The sequence below is a fragment of the Daktulosphaira vitifoliae genome, unplaced genomic scaffold (genome assembly GCF_025091365.1).
Source record: "Daktulosphaira vitifoliae isolate Bord-2020 unplaced genomic scaffold, ASM2509136v1 Scaffold_1, whole genome shotgun sequence".
NCBI classification, from domain to species: domain Eukaryota; kingdom Metazoa; phylum Arthropoda; class Insecta; order Hemiptera; family Phylloxeridae; genus Daktulosphaira; species Daktulosphaira vitifoliae.
The window spans coordinates 11,762,357-11,782,306 of NW_026099572.1; the positions used below are offsets into that span (position 1 = coordinate 11,762,357).

At 27.7% G+C, this 19,950-nt stretch overlaps 1 protein-coding gene across 2 annotated transcripts; it reads left to right on the forward strand.

The window, feature by feature from the left end:
- Nucleotides 1-98: 98 nt before the first annotated feature.
- On the forward strand, nucleotides 99-19,934 carry LOC126893566 (tyrosine-protein kinase receptor torso-like). Of its 2 annotated transcripts, XM_050663890.1 has the most exons (9): nucleotides 99-286; nucleotides 351-617; nucleotides 4,995-5,043; nucleotides 5,519-5,688; nucleotides 10,633-10,873; nucleotides 16,575-16,826; nucleotides 17,669-18,411; nucleotides 18,968-19,171; nucleotides 19,447-19,934. In XM_050663890.1, the coding sequence occupies exons 2-9, from the start codon at nucleotides 375-377 to the stop codon at nucleotides 19,900-19,902; spliced, it is 2,358 nt and encodes a 785-aa protein (XP_050519847.1). In that variant the 5' UTR covers nucleotides 99-286; nucleotides 351-374; the 3' UTR covers nucleotides 19,903-19,934. The 2 variants fall into 2 exon arrangements, with proteins under 2 accessions (XP_050519847.1, XP_050519846.1); XM_050663889.1 differs by having other exon boundaries at nucleotides 99-617.
- The last annotated feature ends 16 nt before the right edge of the window (nucleotides 19,935-19,950 follow it).

A 19,950-nucleotide genomic window follows, 5' to 3' on the forward strand; every position in this document is an offset into this window, starting at 1 on the left:
TTCATAATAAAGAAAAACTATTAGAAAATTAAGCGATTTCTAAGAGTTATTAGGTATTAAAACCACTAATTATACAATTTTCGACAATTATGGGTGATTTTACATTTTTTTTTGCATAGTTCTTGACGTAATTCTTGCAAATTAAAGTTTATTTTATTTTATATGTGCAGGGTTTTTTTAAGTAATTATTGAACATGTTGATGTTTTTAACACGTTTAAATCGTAACCACCCTGGTTATAATATTAAAAAAAAGAAAAAAATTCCAACGATTGAAATCAGTAAATAGTAACTATTATTGTAATAATAAATATCCTAACAATTTAGATAAATTGTATCATTTTCTTTATAGTTATTATCATAAGTTAATAGTATTATGCTACATATACATTTACATAATATAAGAGATCGGCTTCGCATGTTGGTCTATATCAGATTTTTTTCATTCGGTATGTATTCTTTGATGTATCTGCACATAAGTTACCGCGTTGCTGTTGCTACTATAGTTCTCATTACTTCAATAAGTAATGCAGAGCAATTTTGGAAATATGAAGAAGCATGTAAAAGATTTCTCATAGAACAAGAAGCAAATATCGAAGATATCACTAACATATCAAAAGTTTGTATAATTAATATAAATTAAATTAAACTTTTAATTATAACCTATAGTAGCTATTTAAAGTTGGGAGTCATTTTTTACTACTTACAGCAATGTGTAAAATTTTCAATACATTTTTTATTTTTTAACATGACATTATTGTATAATTTTAAATTTTACATTTAATTGGATCAACGGAGAAGAGCATGTAATTGTAAGATTTTTTTTGTGTCAAATGCTTCTCTTATTTTGAAAACCATTTTATTTCTAATCTTTTAAAAAATAAATTACAAGTCTTTGCACCTGAATAATTTATACGGTTGTATTTTCTGGTTAAAAAAATGTGTTTTATTTACAATGCCTTTTTCGGGGTTATGGTTTTTTACTATGGAGCAGTGTTTTTAAAATATGTTTTTTTAAGGTGTTTAAAATGTCTTATAAAAGCAAAAAAAGGTAAATTTTGAAAATGTTAATTTTTTAATCATGTTTAAAACTTAACTAACTTATTAACGTGCAGTATGACAATTTTGTAGCGCGTTAAACGATGAATTTGATCAAGATTATGATAGATTTATTTTGATAATATTTTTAGTTAAAACAAAGTAATAACATTTCAAATTAATGATAATTGAGATATGATAGGAAACAAATTAAGTCTTAAATAAACTTAAATATGATATAATATAAATACAATTTTCAGTGATGGCCAATTTACTAAAACGAGGGTAGCCGAATGAATACATTATGAAAAAAATATATAAATATTGTATGTTTTGTGAATTATTAGTTGTATTATATATTATAAATCCCTTAAATAGATAAAATGTCTGACTTTCCCTTTAGTTTTGAAGTTGCTCCTAATTAGATTTTTGAAATTTTAATTTTATTTTTAAGGTATTTAAAAATCTTAAATATTAACAATTTTAATAAAATTACATCATTAAGGGTGATAAATTACAATTATTAATCATTCAGTTGTTTTTAAGATCCCTAAACTAAAAATGTCTTTTAATGAAAAAATAATAAATTTCATACAAATTTTTAAGTGTTTTATATTGTTCTGACATCATTGTAACTTTTAATCCAATTATAATTTTATAAGAAATAATTATTGCATTCATTGACTATGTTTAAGGAATATTTTTATTATTTATCAATAATAATAATATATGTTTCAAACTTAGTTTAATGAGGTAATACTTTTTTTGGAATAAAAATATAAGAATTGCCAGAACTTCGTCATGGGACACTTTATAATAAAAAAAGACTTGAACTGTGTATCAAAATACAAAGATGTTACTGGTTTTCAAATATTTTTCTTATTTTACCACTACACTTCAAATTTTAAATGATTTTTCAATATTTAGAAGTTTTTAAAGCGTAATAAGAGTTATAAAAATTATTTGAAATTATATTTCTCTGAAAAATTTCTAAATGCGTACTATTATATAGTCGATACATTTTTTAAGAGTAGGTTTTGACATGGAGACGCCCAGTTTCAAAAATATGCATTTGATACCAGTTCCATAAAGGTTTATCAAAATGGAAGTAAACATTTTCCTAGGTTCTTTTTCAAAATTGTAAAGTATTTCTAACTAGTAGCATTTAAATCCATTACACTTATTTTATAAATTATAAAATTTAACAACTAAAATTAATTTTTATCTAAAAATATTTTCTAATCTCCATAAGAAATGTTTTAAATCTCAACAGTTAACAATATTTTTAATATTATCATTGTTAAGAAAACGCTGTTAAGAAAACATTGTTAAGAAAATTTGTCAAAATTTTGAAAAAAATTTATTAACTTTATTGTAATCTATAACAGTATGTTATGGTTATTATATACTTTATGGTTATATTTAGAACATGAAAAATGTATGTGAACAATTTTATATTGTTGAAATGTAGTTCTATTTGTTGACCTCAACTTCTATAGAAAAACATTATACCTTGACGCCATTTTCACTGCAAACGCATGTCATGATTTGTTTGCATATATTCGTATATCGACAATTGCACTTAATGCATTTCAAGTATTATAGTTTTATAGGTAGTATAATTTTTGAAAGAGTGCCTACATTTGAAGAATGAATTCTTTAGACCTCTAATGTTATCTGATCACAATTTTTCGAATCGATTTGATATGATTTTGTTCAACTGTTTTCTTATGAATTTAAATTTTAAATAAGATATGTTTAGAATTCACGTTTCTATTACATAACGTTGGCTGACTCTTAAATAATAAAAATTCGAAGAAATGTTGTTGAATGTGTGACGCAGTAATTGAAGTTAACATTTAAAATAATAATAATAATAATACAATAATTTACAAGGAACAAAAATCTCAACAATTTAATGTTGTTTTAAGATTATAATAATTATATTTACAGAAAACATTTAAGCTCGTTGATTAAGAAACTAGAATACCGCCTAATAAATTGTATTTTTGACCATTTCTTTACCAACATGGACACATTTATCAAAAAAAATACTTTTATCATAATATAATTAGCTCTTTATGTTGTGAAAATAATATTTTTGTCGTTCAGTGAGAATTTGTTTAAAAAACGCTCCGCAGAAAGCATATAACAATCATAAAATAATATGTTAATCAAATAAACTAAAGAGTATCGAAATCAATGACGGGGCCATATCTACAATATTCTTATAGAGAATGCTAAGATTTTTTTTGTTTGGGTAGCTATCTAATTGAATTTTTGACATTATGAAGGACACTGAAGCACCCTCCATTAGACCTGCTTCTGCATAGACACATATTTATTTACATACTACAAATATGTTATAGGTTTTAATCATTTTTCAAACTTGGAGTTTAATTATTTTTGAAATCATTCTAAGCCCTTAGCTATACTTACTTAACATAAATGTTCTTAGCTTACAGTACCTCAATGAACCTCCAAATATTTTTTTTAACTTTGAATGTTAGATATTAACAAGTAGGTAAATTTTAGTTTTATTGTTGCTCTAATTTGTATTTATTATAATTTTTACTCATTGTAATAGCTCAATTAATATCCTAAAATTATAGACTTACTTGAAATAAATAAATAAATACTTTTTATTTTACTTTCATATACTAGGCTTATTAACAAGGATAGATATAGTAGAAGGCTCAGGGTCCAATTACCTACAAAAAATCATGGTTAAAAAAAATGTTTAAGCTTTTTTGTCCGAATGTGATATGTATTTGTGGTCTCAAATTCCTAAATCCGGCCCTGCTTATTAATAAAGTTATAACTAAAAAAAATTTTAGCCTTGGAATAAATAATACATGTCTGCGATGACATTAAACTCTAACAGAGCCAAAAAAATGTTCCATATTAAAATATCTGGATTACTTTTAGTAGTCATGTATCATAATGGTATATGAGTTCTAGACTCTTACTAATAGAATTTTTTGATGAAGACAAAATTTTAAATTCTCTTAAAAAAATTTTGGTTACTTGTCTTATTGTATATTTCATCCACTTCTGTTACTACCAAGAGCATATCTCTGTCAGAAAACTATTTTAATATTATTTTATGATGTTAAATAATATGTAGTAGTGTAGAGTTAGGCCGAATAATATAGCGAGGTTAAGCTTCTACGATTTTTCATGTCACTGGTAGTAGATTTAAAATCTGAAATTTGCATAACGCCTAACACTAAAAATTTTGTCAATCGTCTCTTTTATCTTAAAGGGGTGGTGAATTCAATTCAAATTTATAATGAATGAATAGGTATTAAATAATACTTTTAGATTATTTAAGAGAGATATTTGAGCAATTTTCCCTAGCATACTAATACTTAAGTTTTGATGTTCCAAAATTACATTAAAACATGCTAAATATGAATTTCTAACCACTTCTAAAACTACATACAAGTGTTAGTACTAGTGAGTAATAAAGTGTACCGTGAGAGTCTTTTATACTAGCCCAGATGTGTTGCTATGTGTAATTTATTTTGAGAAGTACTTCATAATCTTTTCCCAAAACGCTATTTTTCCAAACTAAAATTTACCAATAATAAAGACTATTGTAAAAAAATGAGTATCTTATAAGTTTATAGTTACTAAGTAGTATTTATAAAATATTTTTAGGACATCTTTCCTCATTATACCATATTAACGGGGAGGAAAGTCAATTGGATTCGGGAATCCGTACCTAATTGACATAAATTTATAGTAACAGAGGGTAGTTGAGGTGTATATCTCTTTACTACTCATGTTATAATAGCTATTAGGATCCACACAAAATATCTAATTACACTACTGATAATTTGAAGCCTATCTAACCACTAAAGTTTGTCTGTAGTACATTATTTAAATTTTCAATCAATTAAAAAAAAATCAGTTAAATATAAAATTTAATTACATGTTTATACGTTTTTTTTAGAATGAAATAAATATCGTCAATCAAACTGACAAGATAAAAACTATATGCAGTAAGTAATAATTAAGCTTTGTAACATACTAATTTTTTTTTCAAAACAGAAAGATAATTTTAAGTTTTTAAATGAATAGTCTTGATTCAGGGCTTGAAACTTTTTTTATAACGTTATAACTACGAAAAAAAATTGTAATTCTAAAACATAAAAAAAACGTGAACAATTAATGAAAAATATATAATAAAGACAAACAATAAATAACATTAAAGAAAATAAAACAAAACTAAACAAAAATATATTAATGATTGTTTATAACTTATAAGGTATATTTAATTTTGGAAAAAAATAATATTAATTCAAATTTGATATTGTTGTTAGTAGTTATTGAATTATATTAAAATAGTTTTATTACTATTCGCAACATTTATTTTAAATTTAACAAAAACTAATTATGTTTATAAAATAGCATTTATAAATAAAATTTGAATGTTTATTTTGATTACGCGGTAAAATCTTTATTTTAAATTTTTAGCAGAATTTAAATTGACCAATGTTCGTATGGTATGTCGAGAGTTTGATTCAATAACATACGGATGGAATTATGATCCTATTGCTTTCCATACTTTTAACGGCTCATTCGGTGTTGCTGTTGAATTAGTATCCTACAATAACAGTAATAAATCAATACATCAATTAAAAATTGTAAGTTTTCGGTGTGTATGTTTTTAAGTTTGATTATTTTATAATAGACTATATGTGCTTTTCCTTCCTCTTTGCCACAAAAAATAACTGTTAAGGAGAAAATTAAACATAAACACAGAAACAATAATGAATTAACTCAAATCCTCAATTATCCTTATCTCTAAACCAGTTTAAAGATTTTTTTGAAAATTCGCAAGGTTGCACTGACCTTGTGAGTTTATGTACGGAGCATCGTAGCAGTCCAGAAAATATAATCGAAATCATTACAAACATCTACCCTGTCGTAAAAATAAAAAGTATTAAAAATCGTCTAACCCGATTATTAAAAGCACTTGAAAAAATCCAAAACGTCAATTTCAGTCAGACTTCCTATGCTGACATTAATGATGATGAAACCCACTAGCTTGATTCCAACCAATATACCACTATACATACCCATCAAACTAATATTAAACCAATCATGATAGTTAATAACAGTCTTAAGATAATCCAAATGGATTCTTCTCCAAATTAGATGAAATCAATTTATTATTATACAAATACTGTCCAATCTCAATATGTCTACAAGAAACTAATTTTATCAACAACAAGGTCGGCTCCCTAAAAAACTACACTACATACTACAAAAATAGAACAAATGCAGGCAGAGCCAGTGGTGGGATGGCAATCTATGTAAATTCAAATTATCACTCCGAAGAAATTACCATTAATACTAATCTAGAAGGGGTCGCAGTAAATATTTTAATCAAAAACCCAATAACAATCTGCAATATATATCTACCAAACTCTCACTTTTTTGAGTCATCTGATATTCAAAATATTATTAATCAACTCCCCACTCCTTACATTCTCTTAGGAGACTTCAACAGTCACAGCCCTTTGTGGGGCTGCTCCGACCTTGACTCACGAGAAACTAAAATTGAGCAAACACTCTACAGCAACAACGACCTCAATATACTTAACAGTGGCCAAGCTACAAGAGTTAGCGCTAGCACAGGAAACTTTTCAGTCATCGACCTTTCATTCTCATCATCTACAATTACTCCCTACATAGATTGGGATGTCGTACCAGAATTATCAAGTAGTGACTATTTTCCTATCATCATGACGCTCAATCACACAAACTCCCATAATCATTATACTGGAAAAAAAAAAAATGGAAATTAAAAAATATTGATTGGATCTCATACCAAACGGAAATTGATAAAAATATTGAATCAACATCTTGGACAAATACTAATAATATAGAAGACAAGATAAAACGGTTCACCAACCTCATTATAAATACAGCCTCCGACGTTTTTGAGTTAACTAGCTACTCTGGCAAGAGATCTCCAGTCCCTTGGTGGAATAAAACCGTCAAACAAGCTATACGAAAAAAAAAACTGCCTTCAACAGATACAAGCGAACCTTAGACCTTCAAGATTATGTACAATTAAAAAAAAAACAAAGCGCAAGTCAGATACCTAATTAAAAGTGAAAAAAAAAAGTCATGGGAAAATTTTACATCTAGTTTAAATAGTCATGTTTCCCCAACTTTAATGTGGAACAAAATTAAAACTTTAAAAGGAATCCCCTTTACACAAATAAAAACACTAACGGTAGGGCAAACAGTTTATACAGAACCTAAAGAAATAACCAACCAAATAGGACAGTTTTTTTACTCCAACAGTAGTAACTCTAGTTTGAATCCAGACTTTTTGAAATTTAAAGACACTCAAGAATTAATTATCTCACCGATCCCCACATCAACAACAAATCAAGGTTCAATTCTCAACGATCCTGTCACAATGTCAGAACTAAACTCTAGTCTAGAAGGAAAAAAAAGTAATAGTTGTGGACCAGACAAAATACCATTCTTATTTCTCCAGAACCTCTCCATTAAAGGAAAAAATCTACTCCTCGAGTTGTATAATAATGTTTGGTTGTCCGGTATTATCCCAACTTTATGGAAAAATGCTACCATTACCCTCATTCCTAAAAAAGAGCAAGACAGACACAAACCTTCAGGATATCGCCCTATCTCTGTCTTATGTAACATGAGTAAAACACTCGAAAAAATAATTTATAATAGGCTTAATTGGTACGTACAAAGATTTAATCTGTAATCCTCAAACCAGCATGGATTTAGGAAATTTCACTCAACTACAGATTGCCATGTTAAAATTGAAACGGAAATACTAGAATCTTTCGCAAACAAACAAACCATGATACTCATCAGTCTAGACCTTCAAAAAGCTTAAGACACAGTTTGGCGGCATAGAGTTTTAAATATACTGAAAAAATGGCACATAAATGGGCAGATGTTACAATTTATAACAAGTTTTCTGAATGATCATTCTTTCCAAGTTAAAATAAATGACCACTTCTCAGAAAAATTTGTACTCGAGAATGGAGTCCCACAAGGATCCCCCCTGAGCATTCTACTTTTTCAAGCCGCAATTAACAACCTACCTGATGAAATTTCGCATCCTGTGAAATCAATTATGTTTGCAGACGACACTCATATTAATCTCAAAGGGAAAAACATTAAATCAATGACACGCCGTCTTCAAGATTGCCTAAACGACCTGCCCAAGTGGTGCTTCCACTCAGGTTTTATTTTCTCATCAGAAAAAACCAAATGCATCATGTTTACCAAAAAAAAACAAATCTCAAAACCAAAGTTATTTTTGGGAAACACACCTTTACCGTTCGTGAACAACATAAAAATTCTAGGGTTGATTTTTGATAACAAACTTACATGGAAACCTCATATAATTAAGACCAAAACAAGCGCAACCAAAAGTATCAATATCCTGAAAACGTTGAGCCATGTTGAATGGGGAGCAGAAAGCTCCGTCTTAATCAACCTATATAGATCTCTTGTTAGATCTAAATTAGACTATGGATCAATTTGTTATACCAATTCAAATCCTAACCTCCAAAAAACAATTGACATAATTCATAACAGTGATCTAAGAGTTGCAACCGGAGCATTTAGAAGCAGCCCCATCCCAAGCATTTTATCCATTTCTGGAGAACCTCCCCTTCATATTCGCAGAACCAAATTAGCTCTAAATTATATTGCTCGCATCCTTTCCTCCCAGAAAACTCTACATTACCATTCGTGACTCATAATCGTTTTGCAAATATATTTTGCTCCAATTCAAATCTAAAAAAACCATTGGGTTTAAGGATGCTGAATGAAATGTCGCTTAACAATATCGATCCAAATTCAATTATCAAACGAGAATATAGTGTGGTGCCTCCTTGGAGGGTGCCATCCTTTCTCGTGGACACCAGTTTAGCTAATTATAGTAAAAAAGAAACGTCAAGTATTATCTATAAAAATTTATTCAATGAAATCATCAACTCTCCTCCGTCAAACCCACAAATCTATACAGACGCCTCCAAAACCAACTCAGGCGTCGCGATTGCTATCATAAATGGCCATCAATCTATATCGTACAAACTACCAGACCATAACAGCATTTATACGGCGGAATACTTTGCACTCCTGGAAGGAGTCTACCTAGCCATTCAATTACCTGATTCAATCACTAACATTTGTACAGATTCACTCAGCGCTCTTAACAATCTTAAGTATAACTGGCACTCAAGCACCCTAGCAATTAAAATAAGCAACATCATTGTAAAAGCTAACAAGAACATACGGTTTATATGGACACCAGGTCATTGTGGAATAGATGGCAATGAAAAAGCCGACCAAGTAGCTCGTGAAGCAGTAAATAACCCTCTGACCGAGACACGCACATACTCCTCACTCATTGACATCCATAGGAATGTAAGCACCTTTTGTACAAATGTATGGGAATCTGAATGGCGGCGTACACCTAATAATAAACTAAGGGAAATAAAAAATACTACAGAATACTGGCCCAAACCTCATTCATCAAATCGCAAAGACGAAGTAATTATCAACAGACTACGTATTGGCCACTCAATGATGTCCCATAGATATCTTATGCGCAAAGAAGATCCTGCAATGTGCCAAACCTGCGGAGACCCTCTCACAGTCAAGCACCACCTTGTCCAATGTCGTAACCATATAGATACCAGAAAAAGATTAGAAATGCCTGATAACCTCTTTGAAGCCCTCAGCCCAACCCATGACGACACCATAAAAATAATCTCATTTCTTAAACTAATCGATATGTACAACTCGATTTAATCAGCCATTGTATATTTGTATTTTAAGGAAAAAAAAAAAAAAAAATTTTTTTTATATGCGAAACTAGTTTAAGAAATACTATTGTATAATATTATATGTAACCAAATAATTTAATTTTGTTCAAGCTAATAACTTTTGAAGTTGAAGCTTAAAAAATAAAAAAAAAAAAATAATGAATTATTCGTCCTGTTAAAAATATTTACTCATACAAATATAGATATATATATTTAATCCTAGTAAAATAAGAGTTAAATTCAATTTTGGGAGGACTCTTTAATCTTTTGATAATATACAAATAATACAAATAAATAAGTTATTAATTAAAACTCATTAACACTTAAGAAAAATTTTGAACTATGTTTAATTTAATTAAACACAAATATATAATTAACATTAACTATAGTTAATATATGATAACAATGATTGGCTACAACGTGCCAATCATTGTTATCAATAGTAAATTTATAGAAATTCGGATGACTGATTTAAGCCATTTAATGACATTCTCTCAATTTCTCTAGTATTCTATGTTTTAATTTTTAAAAGAAATGAATATTTTAAACCAATTAAAAATAGATATTTTCTAGAATAGATTATAAGAACATTATTTTATTAATGTATTTTAGTTAAATTTCTAGAGAAATTATAATTATGTGTTTAGTTAAATCATAGCAGTACACTGTGTAGTTTAACATTTTTTTGTTTTATTTCATAATTAAACCATTTGATAAACCTGTGATTTAAAAATTATTTTTAATTATATTTTATAGTCGACTCAATCGTATGTCCGATTTGATAAACTTGAACAAGAAACTTATTACTTGGCCAGGGTTAGATTAACCTATAATGGTACTCTATGTCATTTAGGTACCATAGACTTAGACGCCGACCGTACTTTGAATAATTTTGAATCACTTATTCCCGTCGACTGGTTAAATGTAAGCAGAGAATTCAACGTTTCTGAAATGCAAAGCTCTATAGATACACGCCTTCAGTGGAAACTGTCTTCGAGTGAGTATTGATAATTTTGGTTAAAAAAAAGTTGTTATTGATTTGGTGGTATTACATCACATACATATGGTGGCGTCGGAACCGTGGGGAAGGGCAGGGGGCAGTTGCCCCCTTAATCAAAATATGAGCGGATAAAAGTATCATTATGCCCCATCAATAGAATCTGACAAAAAAAAATTATAATGAATCTGGGAATTAATATAAAACTATTATACTTAATAATTCAGCTATTCAGATTTTAAGATTAAAAAGTGTTAATGAATTTATCTAACTCCAGTTGATTTTTAAATAACGGTAGCACAGTCGTGGTATAGTTGGAACAACTATCGAAATATTTGACAGTGATTAAACTCATTATCAAAAGAAATGCTTCGATGTAAATCATTAGATAGTGTTTAATTTTAGGAAATTAATGGATTAATCTAAAGCAAAATTAACTCCTAATTTTTGTTCTACTTCGACTGCCATTTGCACATAGAAAATAGGTCATCAGTACAAATTTTTTTTTTAACTTGTAGTATATAAAATAAGCTTTATTTCAACATATATTTAAAAGACGCAGATTTTCAAAAGTTAAGTTGAAAAAATTCTACTTTTTATAAAAATTTTCAAGTTTTCGAAAATTCAAAAAAAAATTTCTTAATTTTATAGAGACAAAATAATCAAAATAAGTATACATTTATATTTCATGTAAGTTAGATTCATGTAAATTTTATATTAACTGATGGAATCATTACTATGGCAAACCCTTATAAAGTATAAAAATAGATTGTTTTTTAACTAAGGCAGCCGTTTGCATGTAGAAGATAAGGTGTTTATAAGCTTTTAAGTTTATAAGACATAAGCTTTAATTTAACATATGTTTAAAAAACGCAGTGTTCTCGGAACATTTTCAAAAGTTAAGTTGAAAAAGTTGACTTTTGTGCAAAAGTTGCCATTTTGAATCCTCCCGTGGGCAAGTAAAAGGTCAGATTTTGAAAAAAAATGAATATTAAACGAAAGATAATATCTGAGGTATTTATATATAAAAGAATTATTTAGAATTATTCATTTTTCAAAAAGTTATGGTAATTTTTAGAAAAAAATGTAGAAATTTACCAATTTTATAAATCTCAATTTTCGGGGGGATTTTCACCATTTACGGGGAACCAGGGAAACATTTTTAATTTTTGGGGGTTATTTCTTCAACTAGGTTTTGTGATGTTTTGACGTATCGTTGAGATAAATCGGTGCAGTGAGAGCTGAGAAAAAGTAGTTACAGACACAAAAAAAAATAATAATAATAAACACATTATGGTAAAATTAATACCTTCTCATCTTCGCATCGAAGCTAATAATATGTATTATTAAAACACAAATTTATAAATTACCTGATTTTTTTTATATAATCATTAAAATTCACCAAAAAATAGCTAAACCCGCTTTTTAGCTTAGTAACAACCAAGGAAATTGAGTATTAGTCATTTAATTTTTGCCCCCATGCAAAAAATAGAATATATGTGTACAGGCGCCTCTGTATACATAATGTGTATATTATACAGTGTTGAGAAGGAACTAGTTCCAAAAGGAACGGATTCCTGGAACGAGTTCTTTTTGAAGGAACGATGCTAGGAACTGCTTCCTTTTAAAATAAAGGAACGAGGAAAATGAACAAATTCCATTTTTTAAGGAACGTGAACGGAAATTACAGTTCCTAAAAATTTTTATAAACATGTTTTAGTGTAGTTTTCTTCGTATCTAGACATTAAAATATTATGGTATTTTTAGTTGACTTTTGACAATGGAAGTCCCCTATATACCCAGCCGAGATCGTAGGCTGTTTAAATGAATCAATTGACTATAGATAGAGTTATTATCACATGTAGGTATACAGTAAATATTTAATATATGTGTACATATATTAAATAATGCACCGAATATTATCGTCGTTTCTTGTTAACTAATTTATGTTAAAGGTTTTGGGTTTTCTGATTTATTATTTCTAACTTATATGTAGACAATAGACATTGGTCGCGTTGACACAAGTCGTTAGCATTTACTACCTGCTTATAAATATAATTTTCGAATACTTTTAGATAAGGAATACTACAAATTTGTTTTGTATTCGACTGCTGATGAAAATCATTGATGACCGTTATCATGATCTCATTGCCACAATGTTTTAAATAACTTGGTTACATAAAAGGAACAAAGAGTGGAACGAGTTCTTATTTTGGAGGAACTGGATCTGGAACAAGTTCCTTCTTAATATAAAGAACTAGGATCTGGAACGAGTTCATATTTTAGAAAATGAACGGGGAACGGAACGAGTTCCATTTAAAAAGGAACTTTCCCAACACTGATATTATATAAGCGATACCAAGAGCTGTATATGAGGAGGATTCATAGTTGAAAACCTTGAACTTATAATTGTAGGGATAAAAAAAATGATTTATTTTATTTAATAATAAATAGGCAATAACTAAACAAAATTGTATAATAATAACATAATTTTATCAAAAGTTATAAGCGTTATAATTTAGATCTGATACACTTTTTATATAAACTCAAACCAACCTCCTACACAGAGTGGCTCTTTTACAATTAGTCACTCAATTTCTCTTAAATATACAATATTATAATAATATTGTTGAGAAAATTATTGTTCATACTTTTTTTTTTAAGTACTTCAGGTATTTTCCTATGATTTAGTAATTTTTTTTTAAACTGTGTAAATTACATTTACTTGTCCACGGAAGTATTGCAAAGAACTATTTTTACACAAAAAATTAACTTTTTAAACTTAATTTTTTGTTTTAGAAATTTTGTATATTTCTATTATGTATTTATACATATATATATATTAATTTAAAGCTAATTTAATATACTTTAATTAAAAAAAATAATTTCTCTGGACTTGTGTTTGTAGTGAAAAAAGCTAACGTATTCAAAAATATACTATTTTTGTCTTAAAATTCTCGATTTCATATTTTATAGTTTGAACTTTATATTGCTATAATTTTTTGTATAATGTATCGATCAAGATCATATTTTTTTATAAGTATTTAATATATCCCCCTTTTATCTGACAAACTTTTTTTTTGAATCTGACCATTACCTTTTAAACATGAGAGTCAATACTTTAAACATGCATAAAGAAAGTAGAACTATTTCAACTTAATTTTTGAAAATTTTCTTAAAATACTGATACTTTTATATACAGGGTTATTCATTAAGGATAAGACACTCGTTTACTCAGTAACTATTGAAAATTTTTAAATTTTGGTAAGGAAAATATTGTTTGATTCAAAAAACACTACAATAATATGTAGTAAAAACATGATATTTTTCATCCCTTCTAGGTTAAAAAACATTAACTTGAGTTTTTTTAAATGAGAACACATATTTAAACACATAGTTTATAAATACACTAACTGACAATATTGACTATTAAACTCAACAAATTGAGTTAATATACATATATAATACACTAGGAATTAAAATTACAGGTAGCTAATTGTTTTTTTATGACATTGCTGTCACAGTCACGGATTGTTCATTATCCATTATGACTATCAATAGATATACATTCTGTATTGTCAGTTAGTGTATTTATAAACTCACAACAATGTGCCTTACTACCATTGATAATAACAATGCTTTGTACCTGCTAATATCGATGTCATAAAAAACCAATTAGCTACCTGTAATTTTAATCCCTAGTGTATTATACATGTATATTAACTAAAAAATTTGAAACTTTAAGTGTTTATATCTAATAAACGAATAAAGTTATATTAAAAATTCAAATGCCATTTGCTATTAAATTAAAAACTCAAAAATTTTATTAAATTCAAAATATGTGTTCTCATTTAAAAAAACTCAAGTTAATGTTTTTTAACCTTGAAGGGATGAAAAATATCATGTTTTTACTACATATTATTGTAGTGTTTTTTGAATCAAACAATATTTTCCTTACCAAAAATTTAAAATTTTCAATAGTTACTGAGTAAACGAGTGTCTTATCCTTAATGAATCACCCTGTATATATAAAATTAAAGCTTGTATGAGATACTTTATTTTGAAAAAAAATTTAACTTTTGGACTCGTTTTTGTGGTGAAAACGAATATCAATGTAAAATAAAAAAGTATGATTTTTATTTGAAAATAGGAAAATTAAAAAAAAATTAATAAATTGTTGCTCTACTAGTAAATTGAAGAACTATTAATTAGGATATTATTAAGGAAATAAAAGTTAAATTTGCTTTTGGAATAATCCAACAATTTCTTCTAAAAATTAAATACTATCTACAGATTTACATCAAAGCGTTTCTTATGATAGTGATTATAATCACTGTCAGATATCATTTATACTTGTCCCAAATTTGCCAAATCCCCACTGTGCTACTACTGTTTGTTTACTTTCCATTCAAACATTCGTTAAAAACATTGGCTTCGATAATAATTTGTTCAATTATATTTATTTTCAGTCATTCATTTACTTCAAAATATTGTGAGTATAGTTATGCAAACACTATACTAGTTATATTGTTTTCGAAAACGTTATCTTTTATAAAAATAGATGGCATCCGTAGTTATGTTTTTTTTTAGTTCCTGAACTTATCAAAATTAAATTTTAAAAAATTATTAATTATATATTTATATAGTGATGAATATTTATTGATAATTTACGATAAAAAATAATCTTCTCGTTGATACTCGCATTGTAATAAAAGTATTAAAATACTCTAAAAACATAAATTAAAAAGCCATTCTATGGTTTCTCAATATTTTTGCATTTTTATGGCTTCACAATCTTTTTGTATTATTGTGGCTTCTCAATGTTTTTGTATTTTTATGGCTTCTAAATGTTTTTGCATTTCTATGGCTTCTCAATATTTTTGTATTTGTTGGCTTCTTAATATTTTGGAATTTTTTTGGTTTCTTAATTTTTTTAATTATCTGATTTATTATTATAATGTGAATTTCTATTATGGGTTATAAATAATATGAATGTTTAAAGACTAAAAATAATAACCCTGACAAAAAATTCTTTACAATTGATGCTACTAAAAAATTCGTATACAAAAAATACTATACAATTACCACAATTTGGGTTCAATTTGGCGATAAGCATACATTTGGTTACTTCTAAATATAACTCTAAAACTTATATTCGAAATAGACTATATCTCTAACTTCGTTTGATCTAATTATCTGAAGCTAAAAAGATAAATTTGAAAGTGAACAATTATTTATTTAATGGTCAATTCAGAACCATTTTACAATATAAAATACAACAAAACTAAGTTAATAAAAATGTTGTCGTCTTTTATAATATTCTCAAAAAAATATTACGGTAATTGTACATCACTAATTATGACTATTTTTTGTATTAATTTTTCTTATTCTTCTATTTCTTATTCTCGCGTTAATCCCAACTCCTCAACATTCTATACCATTCTCTCTTTACTTTTTAAAATCTTTTTTCTTTTTCCCCTTTTAATATCCTCCACCGGATCCTCGATTTTCCTCATATAATATTCATATGTAGTTTGAAATCACGGAAAATGGTAGTAATAAAAATTTATATTTTATAATAAAACTGAAAAAATGTTTTGTGTAACTAATTTTTTTAAGCCCTCCAAATTAAAATATGAATGCACACTGATGAAACTTAATAGTATAATATCTTATTGTTGTGCTTATTTTTTTCTTCAAGGCAAAAATTGTTTTTACAAGATCATATGTCACCAAAATAAGTACAATCTTCAATATCCTAACGTTTACTCAATTGACGTAGCAGATTTCAATGAATTGAATTTGTCTGAATTGTCCTATGACACCGAGTATGTAGTGACGATGCAACCATGGTACAAAAAAAAATTGGAAATGGCCCTCAATGGTTCGGCAAACAGAGTTATAATGTTTCATACGCCAGCTTGCTGGGAATTAAACCTTTCTGAGGCATGCCGTTAGTACAAACAATTAACATTTATTTAATTTTTTTATTGACTTCAATTTAGCAATCTCATTTTCCTCCTTGCCAAAGTTAAATATTTTGGAGTAATACTATATGTTGATACACGAAAAAAGAGTTCTTGTGATAATTTATAGAAAATGAAATATTTTTAAGGTTATTTATAGAGATTAAATTAGACTGCCTAACAGTCTAATTTAAATCCCCCTTAAAAATTGTCTTATAAATTTATATGTAATTTTCACAATTTTTGGGGAAGCTAAGCTCTTTTTAAAACCTTGAATTGTGCTTTTAGCTGTTTTTAAGTTAAAAATATAAGGTTGAAACCATTATTTTTATGGATAGAATAATTTTTTGTTCCTTTTTTTTGTTATTTTTGGTTAAGCGACTACATTAATTAAAAAATTGTGATTTAAAACGATAAAATAATTTTCACTTATAAATATTAAAAAAGGGAGAGTTTTATATCCCCGTGGGATGGCTCTGAATATTTCATAAAATACTTCTTCTCTTTAGAAGAGAATTTTAAAGGTGTATTCTTAAATCTTACATAATAATTTAAAATTTAAAAAATTCTGTACCTTACTGAGACTAAATATCTGGACATTTAGTGGTTATGAAATTTTATTTCTTCATGTAATATTTTTTATATTAATGATTCTACATAATAAAAAGGAGATTTCTTAGTGCATGATCAATATTTATTTGTTAAAGGTTTTGAATCAAATCCTTTGATAGAAAAAAAATAATGTTTTGAAACTAGAAAAAAAATATCTTAGAAAACATTCAACTACAAAAATAAATTGCAAATGAATGTTAATAATTTTTGTTTCCAGCGCCAGGACCGTCAACAGACCTATCGGTTGAGGAAACTTATATGAGCCACAATCGATTTAATGTAAGAGTGTCTTGGAAAGGTCCGAAAATCAATGTTGATTATTACATGGTGAATCTAAGTACAGAATCAAAGAATGTGTCGGGTGCGTTAACTGAAGCTTACTTTGAAAATGTTTCACTGAACAACAATTACTATGTGAGTATACAGGCGTTTAATGAGATTGGTGCTGGTAAAGAGATTTGGGAGGAACGTCACCGGCATTCATCAAGATCATCCGACGGCAAATACTACTTATGGACAATTATCACTCTTTTAGCTCTATGTACATTTGGGGTTATAGGTAAACAAGTTTACCGCAAAAAAATAGAAGCCAAAGTCCAAGAATTAAGCGCATACGAAATGAATGTGCTCAAAGGATTAGAGGATGTGCACATGTTGATGGACGAAAAAAACATAATAGTTTCTGAGGAGCAATTGGGTAGCGGTCATTTTGGTGTCGTTCGAAAAGGTATCGTCAAATCTGAAACAACCGAAGAGTATCCTGTGGCTATCAAATCTCTTCAGGGCAGGCCGAGTAGTCGAGATATCGATATGTTCATCGGTGAGATATTACTCATGCAAAAAGTTGGCAAGCATCCCAATATTGTATCTATGATTGGATGTTGTGTGGATGTTAATAATCGATGCATGTTAATAGTGGAATATTGTCCATTGGGTGATCTTTTAAGTTATATGAGAAAAGTAAGTGTGTTAATGTTATTTGCCATTTATGAGCATTTTTAAATAAACGAGAGACAACTTTTATCGCGAGTTATTCTAATTACCATTAACTTTTTAATTTAACAATAACAAATATAAATGTAAATGATTGTATTGAGATGAGTTTTGTACAAATAATACAATTATAATTATAACATAATTACATTTTTGTTGTTTAATACAATAATAATGAAATTTATATTTGATTTCTAGCAAATAACCTATTTAGTGACGGCCTATGGGGTCTGGATTCCGCGATAGTATTAACTAGGAAGGATGAAATTTTTTAATTACTCCCTAAAAATAAAATCTTAGTTACGTACCTGAACTCTCTCTTTCAGTATTTTTATCGATTTGCGTTAATTAAACAAAGTTTTAAAAACATTCAAAAAAGATTAGAGCCTTTTTGAATAAGCCTTTGACTTAGCAGTTTTGATTTATAAGTATTCATGAAAATAAGTGAAAACATATATATATATATATATATATATCAATTCAGAATACATATATATATATATTCTGATATTTGTTTTTGAAGGTTAATATCAAGCCATGGTATTCAAATGATTTTGGATATGAAACAACCATCAGTGGAATTGTGGAATGTAATAATTGGCAAAACAGCAATATTACTAGACCTCCAATAGTATCTAATAACTGTTACTTATATCATAAGGAAGAAGAAATATTTTTGTCTATTGAAGATTTACTCCGATTTGCAAGCCAAGCTGCTAACGGAATGGTAATTAGGGTTATTAATTATCAACACAGATAGTATTTTAACCATTTATTAAGATATTTTTATATCCCAAATATTTTTTTAATTTCATAACATCAACCAGGTTATACAAGGGGAAGTTTAACTCAACATTTATAGAAAATGCATATAACCCTACATACAAATGTAACCCTTGTGTAATAAGGGGGAATTCATTTATTTACTGATAAAATTGAATGATTCTATAATAAAAAATAATTAATTACTAATTATTATTTTATTATAATTTGTTTATGTAGACTTTTTTAGAGAAAAACCGAATAGTACACCGTGATTTAGCTGCACGAAATATATTATTGAGCGATCATCATACAATTAAAATCTGCGATTTTGGCTTAAGTCGGGATGTATATGAACAGAACCATTATACCAAATCTAAGGGTGGTGACCCTCTACCAGTTAAATGGATGGCCATTGAATCTCTCAAGTACAGAGTTTACACAACTCAAAGTGACGTTTGGTCTTTTGGTATTTTACTTTGGGAAATCATGACATTAGGAGGATGTCCTTATCCATCTATACACTCTTCTAAACTGTACGAACTACTGCAGAGAGGTTACCGCATGTCTAGACCAGCTCTTTGTAGTTATAGTTTATATAAAATCATGCTTGAATGCTGGAATCCTGATCCTAACAAAAGACCTAAATTTGGTTCTATAAAAGATACTATAGATGGTATAATTGATGAAAATTAACATATATCTATAAATAGATAAATATTTAAAATATATTTTTTTACAATA